The 25,398-nt window shown below is 52.5% G+C and overlaps 2 protein-coding genes across 2 annotated transcripts; one reads left to right on the forward strand and one right to left on the reverse strand.

Moving 5' to 3' along the window:
• Positions 1–911: 911 nt before the first annotated feature.
• On the reverse strand, positions 912–24,150 carry LOC128275766 (synapsin). Its single transcript, XM_053014380.1, has 8 exons — positions 23,886–24,150; positions 23,442–23,815; positions 22,933–23,037; positions 4,558–4,778; positions 4,374–4,470; positions 1,501–1,668; positions 1,152–1,428; positions 912–1,087 (listed from the first exon to the last, which is right to left on the reverse strand). Exons 1-8 carry the CDS (start codon positions 24,133–24,135, stop codon positions 912–914), a joined length of 1,668 nt encoding a protein of 555 aa, XP_052870340.1. The 5' UTR covers positions 24,136–24,150.
• LOC128275767 (tissue inhibitor of metalloproteinase) lies at positions 6,802–22,871 on the forward strand. The gene is made up of 4 exons (XM_053014381.1): positions 6,802–7,327; positions 21,258–21,413; positions 21,854–21,936; positions 22,036–22,871. Exons 2-4 carry the CDS (start codon positions 21,275–21,277, stop codon positions 22,456–22,458), a joined length of 645 nt encoding a protein of 214 aa, XP_052870341.1. The 5' UTR covers positions 6,802–7,327; positions 21,258–21,274; the 3' UTR covers positions 22,459–22,871.
• Positions 24,151–25,398: the final 1,248 nt, after the last annotated feature.

Consider the following 25,398-nt stretch of genomic DNA (forward strand, 5'->3'; position numbering starts at 1 on the left):
CTGCTACCGCCACTGCCACCGCCGAGGCCGCCGAAGATGATCTCCGCGTCGGAGGAGGCGCGCTTGGTCCGACCGAACTCCTGCTTCTTCTGCTCGGTCGCCGAGGTAGCGGGCGTCGAGTGGCCGGTGCTGGCCGCGCTCGAGTAGCCGGAGGTCGCGGCCGAGGACGCCACCACCGACGACGAGGTGGAGAACGGGGCACTGAAGCCGGTGGCGGGCGCGGAAGTGGGGAAGGTAGACGTAGTAGACGGTGGTGTTGGGGCCGCCACCGTCGCCGGAGCGGTGCTGGGCAGGGTGGCACCGGTGGCTCCCCCCGCTAGCCCACCAACACCACCACCGGAAGCGCCTGCCTGGAAGCGCCCGGCTAGCGATGGTTGTTCCCTGATACCTTGCTGTATTTTGTAACGATCGTGGTCGTCGTTGGTTGTGATCTTACTGCTAGTTGTGGTAAAGACGCCTCCCGGCGGCTGGCCACCGATGATGGTGGTGGTGGTGGTGCTGGTGCTGGCCAGTATCTTGTCCTTGTCGAAGGGATTGATACGCTCGGTGAGGGCTGGATCGTACGCTGGACGCTTTGGTTCGGCCGGCGGCTCAGCTGTCACCGAGGACGCCGTCGCTGGCGGCACACCTTCCGAAGAAGAAACATTGACTCTGCTGCTGCTGCTATGTACATTGCCGGTGGCGCCGAACTGGCTCGCACTGCCGTTGCAGACACCGGACGTGGCCGTGGCGCTGCTCACGACCACGGCCGATGCTGCTGGCACCGGCGGTGGCGGAGGTTCGGCCGACGGCCGCATGATGACGGTCTCGATCGAGCTCTCGCGCGTACTCAGAATGCTGCCGGTGGCGCTGCCGGCCGAGCCGCCGACGTCGGCACCGCCGCGGGTCTGTTTCTTCTTCTTAGCCAAATCCTACATGTCACCGAAGATACCGGCGAACGTTTTGCGCAGATTCTTCATCGTATCCTCGGCGTCCTCAACCACGGACGGACCACCGGTGGCCCCCGGGGGGGCTCCTGCGCCCGGTCCTTTGCCCGACCGGGCGGCCGATGCCGACGACACGCCCGACACCGAGCTGGACTGAGATGCTGCAAAAGGAACGGGAAGTCTTGAAGTTGTGCTCCTCAGAAGTGATCGCCTGCTGCTGCTTACCTTGTGAGTCGCGGCGTCCAACGCTGGTCAGAGTAGGGGCCCTCTCGGACGGCTGGTCAGGGAAGTCACCCCCAGACTGGCTGCTGAAACTTCCGTGTCGACCGATCGAACCGACTCCCGGGGTGGTGCGTTCCGGGATCGGAGGAGGACCTCCGCCGACGGGCACCGGACGAGTCCCGATCGGTACCGGGGGTGCATCCTCGGTGGGGCTCGTACCACGCGAAGATATCGAGCTGCGTGATACGGCCTTCGTCAGCATCGAAGGGCGGCATACGTTCTGTGAGAGAAAAAGAGAGAGAGAGTGGTTAGTTGGAACTTCACTGGACGCGCGGAATATCTGGACCTTTACCTGCATGCGACCCACGACCAGATCGGCAATCTGGCGGCGATCCTCTTCCTGGGTATCACCCATCAGCGGGAAGGTCGAGTCGGCGGCACTGATAATGAACTCCTTGCCCTCCTTCGAGACGATCACCGCCACGCCGCACACCTCCATGCCACCGAACATTTCACAGACCTGTGTGTGTGGACCAGAATTAATGAGCGATTAGCATGGCGTCGCCGGGTGTTGCCTATTAATGGGCGAGCATTTTAAATGGAGAATCGAATTAGTCAGCCGCCACGCGCGCCCAGCGTGGGCGATCATCTCGCTTCCGCCCTGCCCTGGCTAATCACTTCGCGATCCTTAGTCATCCGCATATCCGGATGTGGTGCCGGCCGTTGTTTTGGGGGCTACGGGTGCATCTGCCCACTGCTTCCGCGCTCCGATTAAAAACGCGTCGATTCGGGCTCGGGAACTCTTGGAACCCTTATTCATCCCGCGCCAAGTGTAGCGCGCGTCGGGTTGGCCTTTCGTATGGCGTCATTGATTGAGTCATTTACCTCGCCCGCGAGCAAGCGAGAGAGAGAGAGCGAACACGGGGGGAGGCACGTGCAAGTGGCGCTTGGCCTGCGCGTGACATCTGGTTCTTGTTGCGCGGCACTCTGGCGGCTGAGATCATCGCGCGCGCCGCGGCGATCGGAGAATTGTGGAGTTTTGTTTGGTTCTCGCAGTTCGTACGTTTTTTTTTCGTCCCCGGCACTTCGTCCAGGTTTGACGCGAGACGTCATTGACAAGCGCAGACCGGGCGTGCGTCGTTGAGCCGGTCTGGAGTTTAATTATGGCGTATTGTACTTAGCCGGCCCGTGCGGGACGTTTTGCATAAACAGACGCCCCCCGCCAGTCCGCCAGTGAACGATTGTAATCGATGTAGGAACTGCCGGCACCGGGCAGTATGGGGGCCCCACCAAAGCGGGCGCCTACGCCCACTGGGCGCAGAATCTTGGAATTCCTTGCGCCCTCGCCCGAAGCTATGTGCCCGGATACATTGCTCTGGCGGCAGTCGGCAGTCGGGTCTTGTTGGGACGGTGATGGAATGTTTAAATTGCCAAAGAGCAACACAGGAGTTTTGAGGAAATAAATGTTGACGCACGCCAGAAGAGGACGTGTCGTCAATTTATGCAACAATGTGCTCAAACATGCTGTATAAGGACATATAATCGCTCGAGGCTTAGTGTTTTGGGTTGTGTAGGGATTTCCCGTTTTTATGATCTATTTGCCAAAAATTATTGGTCCATATGTTAAAACTGAGGTTCGTTTGCCAACAGTTTGGTCCTTTTGGCAATGAGCTGGAACTTTCATTTTTTCAGTGAATCGAAAAAGGATTAACTGCAACTTTCTATGGGCAACAAGTAGCACACATGTATGAATATTGCCAAACATAATTTCTTGCATTTCTGATATTGCAAAGGAAAACAGATAATGGATTTGTCCTAGAGAGCTGACATTATATTGTTATCAAAAAATAGCTCGGCAGATTAGGCAGATGCGGTTGCGAGTTGTTTGGAACTTTTCATTTCAACTGTAAAGTTTTTCCCATCTCATTTCTATGTTTTAGTCGCTTAGTAAAAATGCATTGTTACAAAGTCCCTAAAACATCGCATTGGAGTTGGAAATGCAGGAAAATGTTCCATCTGCTAGAAAAATAATCGAAGATACCTCGAACTCGAATTTAAGAGTTAGCGGAACTGCAAAGCATCAAAAAAGGGTTGGATCAACTGTCTAGGCATTAAAAGGCAGTGATATGTAGCGAAAACATACAAACGGGATATGAAAGGGTTTGAAACGAACGAGATTGTTGTTAATAAAATGATTTTGTGCTAATGATAGATGTTTGATAGACACAGCAACATCGGAGCTAATTCGAGCCCAGTGGAGGCGTTGGAGACGTCAACAAGCGTCGACGACCCGATAAGCACATTACGCTACTTATAATACTACCCACAGGGCATGAAACCTAAACGCTTGACGACTGTAAAGTAATCACACAACGTGCCGTGCCGCACAGCTCTGCTGATGAGGTCAGTGTTGTGTCAAATTGAACAAATCTACGTTCCCGGCGCACACAAATTGCTCCGCCAAAACATGCGAGCCAGGTCCGCGTGCACAGGGATCGCGTTACTGCCGGGCCGGACACGTTGGATTTAATGCCCGATTCAAACGCCACGCGGGCCATGTTGTTCTTTCGGAGTGCAAATGGCCAACTGGACCCGGATTGTGCTCCATTCACACACGTCGCGTACAAAAATCACAACATTCGGGCACACGCACGGCTCGAAATGCGTTTTCCATGTCCACCCTACGGCGACCCGTTACGCCGACGGCCAGATAGGGGTTCCCTTAAAAGGACTAGTCGCCGCAGCACAAGGGACAAGCCGCAAGATTATCTCTTTGCGCCGACGGATTGTAACACCGAAATGAACCGCCCTGTCGTCGTCGCCGGTGTTTTCGGAAGGTCCCAGCCGAAGGCCGCGGACCAGTTTCTGCCCGGACAGCCCGGACGTCGATGGTATCTGCCGCATGGCCTCGCCGTAAGGAGTCGCGCGCACGTTGCCCGCGACGCCTATAAATCATTCCGAAAAACGTGGCGACAAACGCAAACCGTTTAAAGCCGTCAAGATTAAATGCCATAAATAATCGCTCGCGCCGCAAAGTAAACGCACCGCCGGTGCGCAGGAAAAATGGCGACAAAATGGAGGGAAACGACCGCGACCGCGAACCACCGGTACTTTCGCGGATCACCGTGACGCCGCCGTCGGCGGAAATGGACACCCGAAATGGAGTGCGACGCTTAGGAGCCGCGGCGTCTCAATCGGTTTGGCGGCGGCTGTGGCCAGGCTTACCTCGTCGACCCAGGTTTTGTACTTCTCCGTCATCGGGATCTGCTCGAGCATGGCCGACCCTTGGTTCGTTTTCCAGTTGCCGGAAATGGACTTTCTCCTGCGGGTGATAGGCAGACGTTAGAGCATGAGAATGTGTGTCCCACTTCCTGGCTGCGTTGCATCCGCCCGCGGGCGAGTTACTCACATGAACGCCTTGTAGCTGGCGCCGATCTTCTGGATGTGCACGTCGAACTTGGCGTCGATGTATGGCTCGAGGCTGCAGTACGATCCGTTGTCGGAGATGCCCGCACCGCACAGGAGTCCGGCGGCATCCTGCAGAGCGCCCGGGTTGTCCAGCTTGGCCGTTGCCTTGCCGCCGTGGCAGTGGCCAGCCTTCAGCACACACGGGAACCGCTGCCAGGTGAACTGCGGGAGGTACCAGGAAAAGACGACCAAGAATGTGAATGAGACGACTCAGCAACCCCGTCTGATGGATATGGCCGGCAGTGAGCGTGACAGTTCAGAGAGGTTAAGGTCGGCTGAGGACGGCTTAGTAACGGGATAAGGGCTACCGCGGGGACGATCATAATTAATTCATACTTCGGTCTGGTGAGGCTACCAATTTACATGCATGCATATTTTAAATCATAACGATGCTATCGACAGCAGAATTTATGGCGCACGAATTAACGAGGCTAAATGAAGGCCCAGAGTACCAGCAGAGAGCGGCGTAGAAACGCGTGTCGTACATTACTCGTGCTGGATTTACCCACACAGCATGGCTCCGATATATAGAAACTCTGGACTTGAGCCATTTCATTGAGCAAATCGTCCGAAAGTCTGCATTCCAAAGGCATTCACCGGGCCACTTCAGCATGTTTGTGTTCTCGGCCTGCCATCAGCCTGTGCTGGTTCGGCCATGTTTTATGTTTATTTTACCTTGAAAATGTGTGCTACTCCTATTTCGGATCATAAACCCGCACCAGCGGCGACGTGCGAGTGACGAAAAGCAACATGCTCTGCGGCCACTTCTGTGGACTTCTGGGTCCGTGGTCGGCTCCCGGTCGGTCCGCGGGTGATGGAGCGTCGTCTGGTGTAAATTAATTGCAAGCTATGGTGCGGTTTTGCCGTACGCAGTGCGCTTCAAGTGCATCGTTTGACCATCCGGTCGCACTTGCCCCCGCGACGGAGATCCGTTCGCGGCTGGCACCGGGCCAACGAGGAAGTCCGGGTGGCGGGCGACGTTCCGGATCCGACGGTCGATCTACGCCGGGGTGTACATCATTAGACACGCTCCTCGTGCTAACCCGGAGGGATTTTCTGATATTTCCACAACACATTCTCGTGCCCCGGATCCGGGTTGTAAAGCTGTGTTTGATCCACTGGTGAGACCATTTGATTTCAATTTGCTACGATACGTGAAAGCCAATGTTGAGCATTTGACGTATAGCATTGTTTAATGAGGCCAAAATTAAATATCAATAAACGAGAGGTTGTTGGGCAAGCTAAGCACACATTCGAATGCATTCGATGCAGTCACGGCCGATAGGGTATTACTGAATTTATTGTCCAATTACTTTTCAAGAAGCAAATATTTTGAGTCGCTTTTGTTAACCGATCAAAGTGCGTTGAAACATTTTTCATCCTCAAAACTCCCAAATGGCTGTTGTTTCTCAATTAAAATATTAATGAGCAACGTTTGCCGTACATGTTTACACTTCGATCACCATCAATTCCAGTAAGCAGCGGTGCTCCGTTCTTTGTTTGGCTTTTGGGAAAGGGTCTGTCCATTGGCAGTCCAAACAAATGGCCCATCAACGAAATGGAACGGCGCTAATTTTGGACAGAAATCACCAGAATGCTTGTCTCGCCAACAGATGTTGCCATGATGCACCGAATGATGACGCTGATTGCTTCGATTGCTTTTTTTGTGACAAACCTCTGCTTAAGTGCACACGCTTGAGACTTATTTTGTTGAACAAACACCGTTCTGGCACCACAAAAACCGCAAACCAGCCATCGATCACATCGGGCTGCAATCGATCGATCGACCGACGCTTTCATCGATCGATCGTCGTCAGAAATAAGACGATCTCATCACGCTACAGCCCTGCGATTTCATCCCGAACAATATTTCAGCTTCCATATTTCAAATCTGACGATTCCGCTTTAAAAAATCTGTGGGACGATTATTTGCGCACATGTCGAATTTCTGTGTCCTTTATTTTTTATTTTCATTGTTTTTTACACCCACAGCGCAGAGAGTGAGAACCCGTAACTCTCTGAGTGTCCGGGCGGCGTGCGAGAGAAAGAGAGTGGTTTTGAGAGCAAATAAGAGTGAGAGTCAGGTTCGGCGATTCAAAGTCCGGTTAGAACATACAAAGTCAGGTTCAAAAATCGGTTACAATCAGAAACAAAACTCACAGAAATTCAAACTGAAAGTTGAATTTCAAAAATTCGGACGTATTCAGATTCAGAGCCGTTTCATGCTGAAGTGTTTCGTCCTCGGCGTATTATTAACGTGTGTTGTGTGAACGAAGAAAACTCGGAAGATAAGTCCAAGCAAGCATTGAAGTGTTTTTTTGGTGGCACGAGAAAGAGGTGCCTTTTCTGCAGCAGGATCGTGCGGCGCATGCCGGTGACTTGAGAAGACGTAATAATCTGTACCGCGACAGTGTGTGTGAACGGTTTTTATCTGCCGCGGCCGGTTACTAGTGCGCGGGGCGAAGCAATAAACAACGGTGGCAGGTGCTACGAAAGTACCGCCGCTACATTGCACTTTACTACGTGTCGGCGACGGCGGTGTGTTCTGAGGTGTGCAAAGATCAAGGACGATCGTCCACACGCAGCTCCTCTGCCGACAGTTTTCGAGGTGAACCTCAACCGGTGAAGTCACCAGCCGGGCGTGTCTCCCCTATCAGCGAGAATCCTGCGACAATTCGTCCGAAAGCAAACGATTTGCCGACCCGTGTTGAGTAAGTTGCCCTGGAGGAAGGGACACATCTACTACTAATCCTTCCTAAACCTCGGACACAATCTAATAGCCACTGCGGACGGTAAATAGTAATATAATTCAATAGCCGCCGAACAGAACGACGGCGAAAAGGGGGTTTATTGTAGCAATTATGATTTGTGGGGCCCCGCATGGGTTGGGCTGCAAATCATTCACCGGGGTCCTGTTTTCCACCATTTAGCCCGCCCGTTTCCGGTTCCGGCTCGTGGCTCGCCTTAGCGTGTTTGTTTTTTCTGGCACACCAGCGCGCGTTCGCGGAATTTATGGGCGAAAATTATGAACCACCTGTCCACCTGACCCCACCGCGCCGCCCCGCGAACCTCGTCCGAGCGATAGTCGTTTGTGGTTAGCTCTCGCGGTTTCTACAGCTGACCCACGCCGCCGTGTTAACCCACCACCTTGGGGACACGTTAGCTTGAACCGGCGGACCCGCTTTTGGGAATCACGCCAACGCCACGCTGAACACGCTTCGAGGAAGAGCACGCGAAAGATGGTTTAACGTTAAACACAATCACAACCACACACACAGGCACACGGCGTTACTTGATCGTTGATGAGCTTGTTTCTGTTCCTGGCCCGCCCCCACGGACGCGTATCGCCTTTCCCCGCGCGATCGGGTGAGTTATGAAGCCCCCTCGGCTAACTTATTGCTGAAAAGCGCGGTTTGCGGTCTTTATTTTCGTTTTATGTGCTGACACTGCGAGACCGGTCCGATACTGCGCCGTTTCGCGGCAAAAACCGCATAGTTTTACGATGGGTCAGCAACACTATTTAACTGGCCATTTTTGATTCATTGGCCGATTTGAAATGGCCAATGGATGTCCGATCGAATTGTTGCAGAAGAAAGCAAGTAATTTATACCGAATCCGTCACACCAGGATTTATGGGTTATTTGTGACAGTCGGCATTAGGTCTATGGCCCTGTATTTGAAGAACTCTCAGCTCAGACGATGATTGCGTTACGCTTATTCAGATTCATCCGACACACAGGGCGAAAGAGAATGCGCCATCATCCGCGCATAATGTTTTGTTGTGGGATTGGGAAATCTATAAAAGCCATTCTTAGCCGAATGCCATAAAAAAAGACGTTAAACAGTAACCGGAACTCGGTCCCTTACCCCGCGCGAACGCGAATCGCTGACGCAGGGTATTTTAGAACATTCGCACTGCGGCGGCGGTGCAATGTGACTGACTAATCCACTTCAGACCCGGACTGGGGCCAAATTCACTTTCTCAGCGAAACTACTTCAACCGGCGGCCACTTGGGAATGGTTTGGAATGGCGTTGTTGCCACATTCACCAGCGCCGTGCGCTGCGAAAGTAGAACAGCAGACGCGTGCAGCATTTTACGTGGGGCCGTGGCCACCGTCTCGGTGGATCCGATTCGAGAGGTCGACCTTGGCTGGTAGAGATCAGCTCGAATGGCGGAGGTTTCGTTGGCGCGCTCCGGTCGTATCACTCCGGCCCACGTTTGGACGGACCGAGGGATCGTCCAATGGCGCCATAAGCCAAGCCGCCTCTGGGCGCGCTGAGTGTAAACAATGTTATCTATTGTTTTATTGTGATGTCACTGGAGAGAAAATGGAGCTACGGCTCCATCCGGGGAGGGAGCACGGTCGAGGTGAGCGTCTAGCACTTAGTGGAGTCACCTCGTCGGCATTTCCGATCGCCAGACTTGACGGCAGTATTAAGTACATCGATCGAGACGGTGGCGGCGATCGTGTAGATGGCCAGTCGGTAAGGTCAGTGCGACTAACGCCGCCGCAACTGTGCCGATGCTCCCGTCTCCTTCGACGCGGTACGTGCTCGAGCGACGTGACCGGTGCGTTGGGACTTTCCTAGTCGTCGGTGACCTTCTGCGGGTGTGCTTCGTGGAGTACATAAAACGATCGTTGCACTGCCGAGGTCAAAGTGGCACCCTGGACCCACCAAGCCCGGTGGTTATCCGTTCGCAGTACATTAGTCTAGATCATGGCGCACCCTGAGCGATCAATAAACCGACGAAAATTGTGGATCACGTCGGACGGTCAGACCGAAACACAGGCCACATTGCCCGGGGGGGTCACCACACGCGGCACGGACGGATTTTCCAGGAACTCTGATGGATAGGTAAACTCTCGCGTGAGGAACGTGATATGGCCAGCCCGGTGCCCAGTAGATTTATTGCCCGCGGTCATCGGTCCGGCTCGTTCGAAGAACCCTTAAACTAGCGCGTAGTACGTCTTATTCTCGGACCGTCGGTTATTCCCTCGGGAGTTCGCTGGCCACACAATGGCCATCGTTTGCCGCCATCGCCGGTGTATTTGTTTATCGTGATCGGCAAATGAGGTTTCAACCCGTTTTTGGCCCCGAAGCGGGCGCACTTATGTTGGCAAGCTGCCCGCCCCTATTCTGTCCCGCCGGGGATCGATCATCCTGTGATGGACTGACCATGCAAATTGGGTGGCATCGAGCATCATCATCATCGGATCGGATCACGAATAGGCCACCCGGGCCCGTCCTAGCGCGGCTTGATCGTCGTATTTCTGATGCTCTGATGCCGAAACAGGTGCCTCAATATTTTACGACGGCCCCTGGCGGATTGATGCGTGGGATGGATGCGCGGGATGAGAACATAAAAAGGGTTGTGAAAAAAAACAAACAACATTGACCAACACGCGGCAATCGCACGGCAACCGGGGCCGGTTCTCCTCCTCGGGGCTCGGCCTGTGTTGCCGTTTGGAGTGTTTACCAAACAAAATTCCGTCGGCCACAAGCCACGATCGCGCTCAGCTCTCGGTGGTGGATTTTGTGGTTCCAGCCCCAGCACGCGAATGTTCCTTCCGGTGCCGCAGTGTGGGAGGACGCAGCAGCAGCAGCCAGCCAACGGTCGAATGGGTTTGTTTTCGTTGCGTTTCGATTGGTACCGACAACCGACCAGCCAGTCAACCGAAGAAACGCGCGTAATAAATAGCCACACGGGTGCGCATATTTGTTCGAAATAAATATTTGCACCGAGCTGCCGCTTGACTCGGCTCAAACAACGGGAAGAAAGTGTGAAAATTGAACGCTTTCCCGCTTTGTGAACTGCAAGTGGCCCTTAGAGCGCGCGGTGTTTGACGCCTAGATCCGAGGGGTCGAGGTTGAATTTTCTTTTCCACTTTACTTTCAATCCTTATGGAAAAGACGTACACCCAATTATGCTAATCACTCTGGTTTGGGTCTGGTGTAGAATTTTGGAGACCCGATCGCTTATCTATATACAGGGTGTTCCATCACGATCCATACTATTTACATTTACATTTCGTTCTATTTGACAACATTTCGGTAATAGACAACGTAATAGCAGCAATTTCCGCTGTTAGCTTCTAGTTCTTCAATGGTCTTCGGTTGGCTGACTTTACTCTTCAAACAGCCCCACACAAAGAACTCAGAAGAAATTCAGCATAAATAAGCACGCACATTTCCACAGTTTTCACGATTGGTTGAAAGATTATTTTCAATGTAGATCGCTACAATTTCAGCCCGCTGTTTTACCGTAAATTGATTCATGGCTAAAACGGCATAGACTACAGTTTCAGAATCTGGCTCATTTGTCAAAATCGACTTACAAGTAGCCGAGTTATGCAACATTTAAATAGTTTGATTGTGATGGAATACCCTGTATGTATCTACAAATGAATGTCTGTTTTTATGGTTGTTTGTTGGTCCGCTCCACAGTCTGTGGATTCGATTTGGATGTGCTTCGAAGTGAGTTTGAGAAACTGTAGTACTTGTTCTGTGCTTCCTTAATTTTCAACACAACATACGGTGGGGCCTTCTATTGTGTTCTCTTAGCAAACTCTAGAATCTTTCACTCTAATAACTGTTAAATGGGGTTTCTAAACGGTGTAACAGTTCAAGGGCTGTATTTGTCTCATAAATAATTTGTACAAAGATGAGGACAGTTTTAAGGGAACCTTAAAATATAATGGTGCGTTTTGAAATGACTAGCTTTAAGTTAAACCTTTCTAATTTTTAAGCAGTAGGTAATAAATGCATTCGTTCTTTCACTCTCTCTCTCTTGTACGAATGAGACAAAATTATTGAAATCGTCATTAGGAAGTTGTAGAAGTTATAGAAGTAGTAGATTAGACATTTTTTTCAATTGAAAAGGTGGATGTTGGGACCTTTGAAAACACATTTCCAATAATGTCTGTAACGTCTTTGGTAAATCAGCAAAAACAGCTTAACGTCCGTGCAACGGACGAACGGTTCTAAGCGGCCAATCAATTCGATCGATTATCGATCAAAACCTCAGTTTAGCTCGTAGGTCTACGTAGAACTAAGCTGGCAACAGTGACGAAACCCAGTGTCCAAAACAATGGCCGTGTACTTATTCCATCCTCAATTTGTTTCCCTGTGCGCAATCTCGTGCGTGTCCCCGTCCCCGGCCTGTCGGAATGTGTGTTCGCGCGGCGTCGGCGGAAACCACGGAACCTGAGCCGGCCCAAGTCGAGCGGAACCGTCTATAAATGTGTTGAGAATAGTTGAAATTCCTGTGCCCGCCGAATTTTGCGTCACAACCCAAGCCGACAAGCCGAGGCCGACCGTCGGCCGGCCAAATACAGAGACAGACGGACGCGTTTGCGCGGTGTGAGTCAAGACAAGTCAAAACCCAGCCACCACTGAGAAGATAAACTTCCTCCCGGTGGGTCCGTCCTTCGTCTGTCACGGCACGGCATCTGGTTGCTTCCCATGTGATCCGTTCCGTTCGGTTCTTGGTTTCCGTCCCCTGCGCATTGAGCGCCACTTCGTACCGCGGCGTTGCGGCCGCTTTCGGACGCGACGATCGATAAATCAGCTGGGCCCGCCCCATGTTTGTGTGTGGTGTGTGATGGGTTGTCGGTCGGTCGGGCGACCCAAAGGGACACCAAACGGAATGCCGTGGCCCATCGTCGTGCACACGTGGCACGCGAGGTGTGTGTCACTTTCGACAACTGAGCAGAGCCCTCAGCCGGTCTGGCAAAGTAAACACCCCTCCATCTCTGGGGCACCCTTTTTTTGTTGTGGCCGAAAGACCGACTTTTTCCCTTTTCGGCCCCCCCCCCCCCCCCGGTGTCGAGTGTAACTGGCGAAGGCAAAACACTCAACATCAAACCTCGGTTTGCGAGTCGCGCGGTCGGCACACCGCGTAATGGCGTGGGTCAAAACAATTTCGCCAGCACAGGGCCAGGGCCAGGGCGGGACATAATCGTCGGGGCGCAGCGGACGCAGAGGAGGTTTGCCTGTTCATTCCAGTTCGTTTAGCTTGTTATCACCTCGCACACCTCGCGGCGCGCTGCCGCTGATACCGGGGGTTTTTGCATCGCCTAAACTGCACCGACCGACCGACCGACGGCTGAGCCTCGCCCCGGGTGTGTAGCGAAAGTGCATGTGAAACATGAATTGCCACTCACCCTGGTTGGCCAACTCGCGGGCTGACTTGGAAGGGGTCTCGAGAACGCGCAGGGCCGCCATGTGCCATGAGCGAGCGGAGTAACCCCCGAAGGGAAGACTGGCTCCCAGCGATAGGAGGCAAATGTGTGCCACTTTGTGGATCGCTGGTACCGCGGCGAGGTGTTATGGTCCCTGGACGTGCCGTGTGGATGGAAATTGGAAAGTTTCCCCGGTTTCTACAGTAAGGATGTCGAGCATCGAAACAACCCGCGCTAATGGCAGGTGTGGATCTGGGCGAAGGATTTGGAATACGCTACTACAGGACGGTGCTGACACGACACGGGTGTTTACAGTCCACACGTCTCGAGAGTGGTGATCAAATTATCAGGGCCGCTTTGTTCCAGCTCTCGCGGAGGGCGCTCGACTCGGAAGCATTTCCGGATCCGGCTCTCGGGCCGGATCCTAATTGACGGTCGAGTGGATGAAACAATGCAGGATTGTTCCGCGTCCGAGTGCGCGATGCTCATCACGATTTTTTTTCGGATGTGGCCACCCTTCTGTTGGCTGTGGGGTTCGCTCCTGGAAGGTGTCGGGTTGGGTCGGGAGGTGGAGATGATTTATCACCCGCTCGCTGCTCGCGTGGAGTTTTGCGTAACCTGGCTGGCCGTGGTAACCATTCTGAAGTAGATTTGTTTCGTAAGTCCCCCAGCGCCGGTCGGTCCGACAACATACATCAGCAACATAACGCATCGCACCGCACCGCACAACCGCGTATGCTGCGCGCCGGGTCGGTGGGACAGTAAACCCCTTTTTTCCATAAACCCGTTTCAAGCGCCCCGAAAACACACGGTGGATTACCGAAGGCCTCTTGGAAAGTGGTACTAAATTGTGGCCATCGCATCGTCGTGCAATGTGCAGGATTTAGCCAATCGGTTACCAGGGGCGTTATTGATCGAGTTTTATCGACAGACTCTTATCACGACGGAAGAAAGTAACGCGCGGAACAAACGAGCAGATAAAGTTCCAACAGGACCTCGAATTAAGCACATGCGCGCCGCGATGCTGGAAAGTAATGCTGTTGTTGGCCGTTAGTCGACTTGAGGTTTTTTTTCCACCACCTCACGGCTGTTAACCTTTGCGCCGTAGACACGACGGCAAAGATGAATGTGGGTTTGTACGTTATTTTTGCTACAAACGTGTGGTACCAACAACTGGGAGTTATTGTCCAGAAATATCAACCGGACCGTGTACACTTTGCATGCTCAACCAACCACCAACCACGCAGAGCTCTGTAACGAAACCGTCGTTCCCAGCGGACCACTTTGGGGATGATTTATTGTAGTGTAAACTTTCAGTCTGCAGCAGGTCGAATCCAAGTCGCAAGCAACGATCGTTGGAAGTGAAAATGTCTTTCAGGACGTGAAGCAATCAGTGAGTTGGCAAAAGAGAATTTATAATGAGCAAACAGATTATGGCCGCCAATTGAAGGAAAATAAATTTACTGACGATTTTAACGTTGTCCCTCCGATGTCCCTCCCATCAAACATTAACATTTACATTTTTTACAACGCATAAATTCCTTAAATCGTAAAAGATAGCTCCCTTAGTTCATCGTACGTAAAAGGTCCCAATTTCATCATCGGCAGCGCTTTTCTCGTAAATTGTCACAACCTCAGGCTGATTCAGGTTATTTGAAATTTCGGTCGTTTTAAAAGAATTAACAATTACTTTTTCTTGCTTTTTGCTTGCCTCATACTGGCTGGAAAATTTACTGTAGTTTTACTATTAGAACGTTTACTGTATTTCTTTTTCAATAGACCATTGACCATTCAGTATTTATAGAAATGATAAGCAAGGTGCAAGGAGCCCAAGAATTTGGCTAAAATTAGTCTTCTCCTAACCAAAGAATTAGGACTACGCTGGTATAAGTCAAAGCAAAATTTTGGAGCCCTCTAAACGTACAGGAAAAAGGTCGCCTTGTACAGCCTTAAAATAATAAAAAGAAATGTCGGATAGTCAAAACAATCAACTACGGGGGCGATCGATTGAGGACTTACATTATTTGCTTTTCCTATCGATTTTCCAATTATTTATTCTTCACGATGCTCCAATATCTTTCGCAACGGATGAAGTTCTGAGGTGTTTGTTGGAATGCAATCTTCCAACACAATATTGGCGTTATTTTCTGCATACCATTTTTGAGCTATCTTAATGGCAAGTGGCTAAATAATGGCCACAAAATACAGAACTCTTTGACGGAAATGTATCGATTCTACGAGCTTGAAGTTATGAAGTTGTTGACTTTTTTGTCAACACTCTACATAGAATCAACACCAAAGTAATATATATTTTTCGTGAACTTCTGTTATCGGCACTTTTTTTAAGCATTAAACAACCTTTTGGGCGACATCTTGGATGCAAAAGTCTCGTTGGCATTTATTTAAAGTTTTCCTTTCGTCTATCACTGGATTCTAGCTTCAGACCGGCAGTCGAAAACTATCGAAGGCAATGTTTGAGAACAGAACTTACAGTCGAGTGGTGATTTAGTTATGCCACAATGAGACATATAACATCACCAGGACATAGTTTTTGACGTTACACAACTAACGAGGTTTCGCAATGCGAGGAGTTGGTGGTTAGAATCAATTTACAGTGGCTAGATTTCGCTATGTCCCTTAATCCCTCGGCTTGATCCGGCCAATAAGCCACTTACGGGAGCTGAGATCAAAATATCTGCTAACGGCCTTCGCCATAACTGTCACATAACGCCATGTGTATTCGCTGTGACGGGCCGAACGTTTTGCACCACAACTAAAATTATCTTATCGCGTTCAGATCCGAGCCCGGGGAGTGTCGAACTCTGTGCGGCGCAGATTGCACCGCGAATTGCGCCATGCACGGCGGTGAGTCATGGGTGGCGGGTGGCGTTTGCAATCTGCCGGCGTGATAATGCTGATGCCATCAGCGATACTGCTGCCGATGCGGAACGACCCGCGGCGGTCGATGTGGATCGAAAACGGATCGGATGGCGGATTTATGATGATCGTGGATCGGGGATGCAAATCAGATCAAATGTTTCAAAAGCGTGGAATCTCGGGAAGGCTGGCGAAGGAGAACATTCTAGAATCGTTACGCTCCATTAGCGGCTCTCCGGTGCCGGGCTGTGGAGGAAGTGACCCCGTAGAACCCCACCGGTACACAGTGTGTAGGGCGGCCATAAAACCATCGTCAAACCGTGCTCATGTTCGACAAGCTTCTCCCTAGATCGTTTATCGCTGCATCCCGCATTCGGTGCCTTTGGTATCATCAATTAGCATAAATTAGTCGTTAAAAGTGTGTCCCCGGGCGTCGTCGTCAGCAGCGTGAGCACACGAGCCACGTGCAGCGCTGCCGCCGATCGCTGAGGTGTAACGCGCCGCAAGCTCGGCCGTCGGAAGATTGGTCGATTCGGTCGGTCGGTTACGGAAGATGCCCACAAACCAGTGGCGCTGCCCCGGTGATCGATCGTGATCCGGAGCGATCGCACTCGTGTGGTACACGAGCCACAAGATTTACTGCCTTTCGAACGGTTTTATGAGGGGCCGTAGCCCCGTAGGGGCGTTGTGACAATAGCGTCCAAAATGAGATTAGATTCCAAACGCTCGGTTTGTTCTCGGGCGCTTCCTTCGGAGTGAGTTGGAAGCACCGCCGACGGTTGGGAGGCTGTACAATACGATCTGCCGGTACATAGCGGGTGGCCAGTCAACGCTCCGGGGGCGCAACAACGTTAAGATTTTTATCACCTCAATCGATGCCGCCGCAAGCTTCAGAGGGGCCTGTAAGTCGGTTCGTCCGAACAGCGAGCAGCGTGTCCGACATTGTGTATCGATAAGTGCCGCTAAACGTATGCGCAGATATGCGCCATGCTTCGGCACACACACCGTGGAGAGAATGTGCATCGCTAAAGGCAGCTTCCAGCGAGACTTTCGATTTCATGCTGTGATCGTAATGATGCCGTTTACCATTTACGGCCGCTGAAAGGTACCGAAAACTCAATGGAACACCGACGGAGAGACTGCATGACCGGCGGCCAGGCACAGCGGGAAAAAGAAATTTCTGATTGGAACCGTTTACAAAGTCCGCACATTTGGCGGGGAGTTTATCAACTGCCTTCAGGCTCTCCACATCCCAGAGGTCACGCGGTCCCGGAACCTCGATATTTTTGGCCGAGCTTAACAAAATAAGGGCACGTTGTTCCGGTGGGGTTTAGTGGTAATTGAATGGACAATTAAACACGGGTTTCATACGGCCCGTCGCCTCAACCTCGTTTGATTTTATAAGCTCCCCTATAATCCAATTTCCGTAAAGGGTAGTTTCCAAAGCTCGCCTCAGCCTCCCATTACTTTCGTTCACCTAAGCTCTACTCCGCGCCGTACGCCTTGCTGTCTGGGCGAAGGCAAACCTGAGAACCTGTTATTTGCAAATGAGGGTTTCCTTTTAACGTCAGAGCGACACGGAGTGTCCCAACGGTGGTAATTATTGAAATCAATTACAGGCGAAACGAGCCCCAGCCGCGGCGGGCCGCACGTTCTGTTAATGGGTATTCATGATGTTCTAATTTATGTGACAGTTAGTAACTACCGATAGTAGTTGGCGGCACACGAGCAGGAGGATCCGGGACTCGCGGAACTCGTACCGTAACTGGCTGATACTGACTCGGCCGATACGGGTTCGATTGATCGGTACACGTAAAGACCCAAACCGTTTGCTGTTCGATTGGTGAATTTATTGGCCACGGCATCAATGTGCGGGGACGAATCGAGACAGGGGTGGTATGGTCACCGAAAGAAACCGGTTTCCGCAGCTCTCCCAGGTGGCCCTCAAAACTTGCACGATGCTCCGGCAGCAGAGTTTTGTGTGACGTGGCCACTGCCAGGACCATCGATGCATGTGGTGGACATCGATCGCCGTCCGTCCGTCCGTTCTGGTGCACTCATCGTTACGTCACCCAGCTGACGATGGGAAAGTAAACAAACCATTAGCGCCCCCGTCAGTGTGTTACGTTGGCGCCAACGGCGTCGAGTTGCGATTCCCGGCAAGTACCCGGGCGGCGGGTTCCCTAACGGCCATAGCGCTGGTGGAGCGCGTCCAGCGAAGATCAAGGCTATAGACGCATTTCGCATACTCCGGATTCCTCGAGGCGAGGCGAACGATACCGCAGGAGAGTACGCACACGCACGCACCCCAAAGAACCAGGCCACGGGTGCGGGTGTCGGGTCGGGGGGGCTTCGCTGCGGCGACGTCGAAAGAACGATCTCGCTTCGAAGCTGATGACACTTCGGACCGGCTTTCGGTGTGTGTGCGCATCGCGCGTTCGTACTGTCAAAACAAAACCACCGAGAAATATGACTCAATTAAGCTATTTTTAGTCGATACCCTGTTTGATCGGGTATCCCCGCGTTGTTTTGAGACCACGGTCTGCGACACAGCGGCGACGGCGGCACCCACATCATGTCGCCCCCGGGGCCCCCGGGGCCCCCGGGGCACCCTGTGATCCACATAAACTCTCGGCACTGTCGGCGACAGCTGTCACTTTCGCACCTTCCCAGGCGCGCTACCAAACAAATGCAGCAACGTGTGCTTGGATGTGCTGCATCGCTGAAATTGATGAGTCCCGATGCGCAGAGTGTGCGTCGGCCGCCAGAGAAGCTGTGTTAGAGTTGTTTTGAAAACGGAGAAACGGAACAACAGACCCCTGAACTGAACTCTCTCGGTATGTATCTCGCGCTGGCCGTACGGGGTGCTAAAATGGACGAAAGAAAAGGTGAAGAAGAACACTTGAACGGTGACACAAAAGGGGGACACCTTTCATAATCCGTCAGGGCACCCTTTGCCTGGGCTGCTTGGTGCAACCTTTTGACAGCTGCGTATTGCAAACAACGCGGTGTTACGCGGTATCTAATCGCGGTGTCAATTTTCATGTGACGGAACGATGCAACCGTTGGGTCACCCCGGCGCACCGGCGCGGTTCGCCCGTATGCAGGAGTGCTAAATGGCTCTAGATTTTTCGGGAAGTTTTCTTTCATTCCACACACGCCACAAGAAGGGAGGGATGGGACTGCGGAGCATCGCCGCCGCCGAAGTGTTGGCCACGGTGTGGAAGCGGAAAGATAAATGCATCAAACGGTGGCCGTTAATCTTTCCGCCGAGGTCTTTAGCATGTGCCGCGTATGAGAGAGTTCGTTCTCACAGGGATTCGTGGCGGGGAGCATTAAGTTATCGGACGGTGAACGAACAAGCGGCGAGAGTAAGAGTCGTGGACTGAACGTGATTTACGAACGTATCTGTTATGCAGCCGGCTGAACAAGTGGTTTCTGCGTCGTGGGTTTCGGGAAGTTAGTGAAACTTGGCGGTGATTATGAAAGGAAATCACTGTCGATGGCAAGAAGAATGGACGTATGTTCCCGACCAGATTGGGGGTTGACAAATTCCAAATGAGTTCCGAACTGGAGGGTGCCGATTGTGGGTGTCATTGCTCGAGACCCGTGTACGCCGATTGTAGTACATGTGCTACCGACGCAGGACCCGGCAAGTCACACTTAATTTGAGCAGCTAATGGAACGCCCGACTAATGACCGTAGGCAGCACCAGACGGAAAGGCCGGAAGAGTTGGTCTCGGCGCCAGTGAGTAAGCGGACACGAAGAAAACACAACTCTCATTATCATTCTGGTACGATCTCCCGTAATGGGCTTCACCACCAACGCTACGGCCGGCGAATCGATAAATCAACCGGAAGTTGTCTTGGCCCTCGAACAAAAATCGATCGATCTAGAGTAATACTAAAACTCTATCAAATGGAATGTGCCCCAAAATCCGTGCAGATTTCGATCCCATAGGAGACACGGAATCGGTGTCACACACCAACACGTGATCTATTCCAAAGACGCCATTTTTCCCACAGCTGAACCGTGAACCGCTGGAGATATTGCAATCGGAGAATGGCAATATTGAACCGTATTGATTACATTCCCCGGTGGTAGCTAAATGAAATTCCCGTACTGCTGCCCCGTTGCAGCAAGATGGCGACGGTGGTGGCGCAACGTTAATGGAATAATTTTCGCTTGTCGTTCCCTATGTCGCCTCCATATATGGCGCGCGAGAGACCATGCATGCTGACACACTGATCAGCGATTCCAATTAGTAGCAGTGGTAAGTGCATACCATTCCGTCGGTAGGCGAAAAAGAAAACGATAAATGGTGTGAAAATGACGAGCCCAATCGTAGCCGCGCCAACCGCGGACGGTGACAGTTTACATGGTTCCGGTCCGACAGCCAGAGCACCCGAAGGTGCGCGCAACCTCGAGACAAGGTTGACGGGGGGGGGGGATCCGGACACCACCGTAGAATCTTCGCGTCAAGGTTGTTTGGCCGGCGGGGCCTGACTTGGGCTCGTCAGCCGCGGCAGGGGGCCGGATGAGATGATCGTTGCCAAAGTGATCACACTCTCTGTGCGAACCGTTACCGTTCCAAGAATTCGTCCATTTCAAGCACTGAACCTCACCTTCCTTTTTACGGCAAGTGGCAACGGCGAGCGATGAATGAAGGCCACTAGCCATTGAATGAGAGCGTTGGGTATTTTTAGCCGATGACATCGAGACCGGCGAACGGGCTGGGGCGGAACCCCACGCCGCGAGCGCCAAAGGAGCAACGCAACCCGGCAGCACAAGTACCGGGAATTAAAAACTAAACATTTTGGCGAGAGTGTTTGATGATTGCTCCTGGGAGAGACCGACCATGGCCGCGCCAGCGCAGGTGAATTCCACGGAAATGATTTATTCTCACTCTGTCAACATGGGAGTTTCAATTTCACGGCATTACGGTTTCCAGTCCGGAACCAACCCGCTGGAGAAGCACGTAAATCAATTCACCATCAAAATGAGCTGTTGCCAGGTCCGGACACATCAATAATGGAGAGCGCAGCACATTGACGAATGGTCTGTTTTGATTGTACGAGAGACGGTAACAATTCGGCCAAGACCAACTGCCGAACCGCACAGAACATAACTGAACGATGCTACGGCTTTCAGTTCGGTTCTCGGGAATGGCTTGTTTGTCTTGCTTTCCATCGATCGGTGCCAGACAACCGATTCATTTAGCTTTCGATTATGCTGCGGCCGATGGATTTCCGCCGTTTGCACCGGGCCAACATCGTGGACGTCACGAAGAATGGCGTGCATTAAATAAACAGTGAATGAGACCTTTGGTGGTTCTTTGGACCGAAATCCGTACGGTGCGTTGTGATTTCGGCGTTGTTTAAAAATTCGTTTCCTCTCGGAGGTTGTCTCGGGCACGGCGGCGTCACCAGCTGCAGCGGCCGCCCGTTATGGGATTATGGGATTTTAATTTCAACCAAGCAACTGACCGCGCTCGGTGCCCCTCGATTTGCCGCACGTCCGATCTTGAGTAGTCACCGGTTTTGATGTATTTTCTTTCTTCTCTTCTCTTGATCTTGCAGATACAGTGTCTGACGCAATGAAGGCAACTCATCTACCGCTGATGGCGGCCTCCGTCCTGGTGTGCGGGGCCGTGCTGATGGCGCTCCTGCCCCCGGTGGAAGCTTGCAGCTGCTACCCGGTGCACCCGCAGACCGCTTTCTGCGAGTCCGACTACGGTAAGCTGGTTTGGGCGGCGTGTGGGAAAGGTCATCCGTTCCAATAACGTCTCGAGCCGGCCAGGGTCCAGCTTCCCCGTTACGGACGGCCGCAAGTGATTGAGCGCACTAATGTCCTTCGGCAGGATCCTTTTTACGGTCGCGCCCCCCCGAGAAACCAGACCCCAGGTGCTTGCACTGGGATTACGTACAAGGGGGGCGGGGGGGGGGGGGGGGGGGGGGTACGTCACCGCTCCCCATCCGGTTGGGAACCGGAATATTGGCGGCGAAAGCTTGGGGAATTACGGAACAGATAATGACGACATTTTAACAACGTTTGCTTGGTAGTTTCTTAAATCGAACTGTTTAGCTCAATTGGTTTAAAGCTAACCACCTTTTCACCAGGATCCACGTATGAGTAGTTTTTTTTGTTAATTTGCTTCTTCGATTTGTCTTTTCAGTGATCGTGGTTCAGGTCGTGCGTCAAACGGTGTCAAAAAACAGAATGCACGCATACAAGATTGCAATCAAGAAGGAGTACAAGGTAGGCTCGTGTGCAAGCTCGCGATCGAGTCGCGTACAATCGGGTTTGCAAGCAAGCGTCGATCTTTCTAACGTGCGGCTTAACTGTGCTACTTTTCAGATGTCCGAAGATGCACGGGAAGGATTGCGCCACGGCAAGCTGTACACCGCACAGGATGAAGCTCAGTGCGGCGTTAAGCTCGAGCCGAACAAGGTGTACGTGATCGCGGCCAACACCCCGATGGTGGGGCTCTGTAACTTCGTGCGGCCGTACTCCAACCTGACGATCGTGGAAAAGCGTGGACTTGCCGGCGTCTACCGTAAGGGTTGCGGGTGCAACATTGAGCCGTGCTTCGGACCGAAGTGCATCGTGAAGCCGAAAACCTGCAACTGGTCACCGTTACTGCCGAAGGGTCAGTGCGAAGAGAGCTACGGGTCGTGCGTGCCGGCCGGACGGGCGCAGGAGAAGGGATTCCCGACCAAGTGCCACTGGCGTCGATCGCCCCGGTTCGGGGAGTGCGTCGCCAAAAACGGAGGCAAATAGAGGTTGTGACCGTACACCGCGCCGCGTAATATTGTTGTTATGAACGTTTGTAATTTTATGATCCCTCCCTCGAATCCTTGTGACGCTCGATCGGTCGGTCGGACCCAGCCGGCACAGAACGGTTTATTTATCACGCCCCTTTCCAACCCCCATCCCCATACCATTGATGTAAAGCGTATGTTTTATGTTCATTGTGGGCCAATGCACACCACACCCCGAGAGCGCCGTTGGCCGATGAATGTAAATTATTTTCCGTTTAAGTACAAATTAGCCATCATGTAAGCGTAAATTAAACGGAGGGCAGCGCCGGCAGCAGTCGGTCGGTCGGTCGGGTCCGGTGTCTCCGGCCCGGCGCACTGTCCCGGCTGCCCGGTGTGCGGTGAACAATTTTTGCACAATATACATTGTAAAATCCGTGATCGTGTTGTCTGCCGTTAGTTTGGGATGGGTTTCATTTCTTCTTTCTCCACTTACCATGTCCTTCGGGTTAGGGAAGAAGGTTTGCTCCACCAGCGGGAACACATCGCGCCCGAGGCGTCGCTGAAGCTGCAGCAGATGCGCAAACACCCACGGTTTATCCTGCGGTAAAGGGAATCCGAAATTAGTGTGAGTGAAGGTGCAATCCTAGGGCCGCTCAGGTCGACCGCTGAAAGGACTAGCATCAAAGCAAAGGGAAGGAAGCGTTCAAGCGAGCAAAGGAGGCGCTCTACGCGGCGCCTTATGGTGCTGATGGTCATTTAAAAGCCTGAGGCTACCAAGCAAAAGCCAATCGTTATATAGCACTTGGACAATTGTTCGGTTGCTTTAGAATTTTAAACTACGCGCGTGAAGGTGGACGTAGGAAGATGGAGCGTGACTACGGTAGTGGTAGGTGCTACGAGATACAGTGTGGAGATGATGAAGCAGCAAATTTAACGTGTTTCGTTTCGATTTTTTCAGTGCAGGATCAGAACGGGTTGGCAAGCGTTGGGCGTGACCCTTACCTGGAACTGGTACAGCGAGTGGAGCGAGTTGATGCTCGGCACCCCACCATACTTGAGCCCGAGCAGCGTCGAGCGGTAGTCCTTCGAGCCATCCCGGGGCGGCTGGCGTACCAGAATAAAGTCCGGCCGGAACGGTTTGACCTGCTTGGAGCCACCGCCACGGTTGAAGCACACCATCGGGCCCGAGTCGGCGCTGGCGGTCAGGGTGATCTCCCGGAACTCGGCCTGCTCGACGCGGATGTCGTAGTCACTGTGCAGCCGCTTGCCGCGGAAGTACTTCGACCAGTCAGTGTTCTGATCATCGACCACGAGCAGCGTGAAGCACTTGTCGCGGTTGAACGGCTGCACCCGGCTAGCGGTTGATACGGCCGCACCTGTGGAGAAAAAAGAGGTCAGCGTGTAAATGGAAATTAGACGTGCACAAACATTCGCCCCAATAATTACCAATGATCGAGGCTCCCTGATCCCGCGCCGCTCCGGTCAAGCTCTGCACGCGCTGCAGCAGACTTTCGCGCGACTTGGCCGGACTCGACGGTGCACTGGTGCCCCGTTGCGGACCCTTGCCGAAGCTCAGCGACAGCTCGGGCCCACCGGTCGGTGGAGCCGAACCCGGCGGCACTGGTCCGCCGGGCGAAATGGAGCCAGCCGTGCCGGGTGCCGGTGGCGGCGGAATGCTCGGTGGGCCGCCCGGCATCGGTTGCTGCTGAAGGGGCGGCTGTTGGCGCGCTGACGGGGGTAAGTCTTTCGGATCGACATCCTCGCACTCGGAAGACAGGTCTCCCGAGCTGAATCTGCCAATGAAATCACTGCATCAGCACAACGAACCGAACAAAACGACGAAAGACGTGTGTGTGTGTGTGTGTGTGAGTGTACGGACACAACATGCACGGGACACGAGAATGGGGCACCGAAACGGAAAAGTGCGTTTGGGATTGGGCGGGATGTCGGCAGGACGGTTTTCCACCACAAGGAGTATGGCGATCGGAACGGATCGATCGAACGATCGAATAGTAGCGATGGAGTAGTTGCCCAAGTCGATGAGAGTCGATGGCACATGGCGCATATATGGGGTATACGGTAGAGAGTTTGTAAAATGTTTGACAAACGTTGTTGTTGGACACAAGCATACCGGTCAGAGTTTAGCGTTCGCGTCGTCGAGCGTACACGTTTAATGGGGCATTGTTTTGTTTTGGTAACGGCCGCGTCACGTGGACGAGTAACGAAAAATATGCACCCCACAAAGAGAAGAGAGAAAGAGAGAGAGAGAAAAAGAAACAGAGAAGAGAGAGAGAGAGAGAGAGAAACAGGACAACAGCATTAGTACACGGAGGAAGCGCTTGCTCTCGTCGAGGGGGAAACGGAAAGCACATTAAGCTTCGCTCCACGCTGCCCATCGGTGGGGAAATCGTAGGTTACACTTCCTTTGGCCTGCCTGTCTGCCAGCGCGGCTAGAAGCGGCTAGCGGTACGTGCTGTGCACTGTGGTGAGCTGGCGTAAAGGTTGGAAGCTTGACAGTAAGTAATACGTTAAGCGCTGGTGCGATCCGCAGATCGGAAGAAGGTGATCGGAATGATGATTGGCGTAGATCAGAGCAAAGTTGTGTTGGGAGAATAAGCAATAATGAAAACCCAACCCCACGCGTAGCTCTTGTCCAGGTTTTTGGCAACAGTTTTGGTTTGGTTTGCTCGGCTCCGATTCGGGGAGAGCCAGCGGTTTCAAAAGCGTCCCGATAGCTCGATCTGGACAAACGCGGAGTGCAGTTGGATTCGTTTGATGAGCAAGACCAACCAACAGAACACGAAAAGCGATGCCATGAGTGGAATGGAAAACGAAAGCACGGCACACAAGTGTGGGAAACACGCGGAGTTTTGGTGAATTTTGGTGTCTTCGGATCCAGGCAAGGGATGAACGAAAGAAACAGACGCTGCAGCACTGCAGTGAATTCTCATGCATTTTA

Source organism: Anopheles cruzii, chromosome 3, assembly GCF_943734635.1.
Source record: "Anopheles cruzii chromosome 3, idAnoCruzAS_RS32_06, whole genome shotgun sequence".
Classification (NCBI taxonomy): Eukaryota; Metazoa; Arthropoda; class Insecta; order Diptera; family Culicidae; genus Anopheles; species Anopheles cruzii.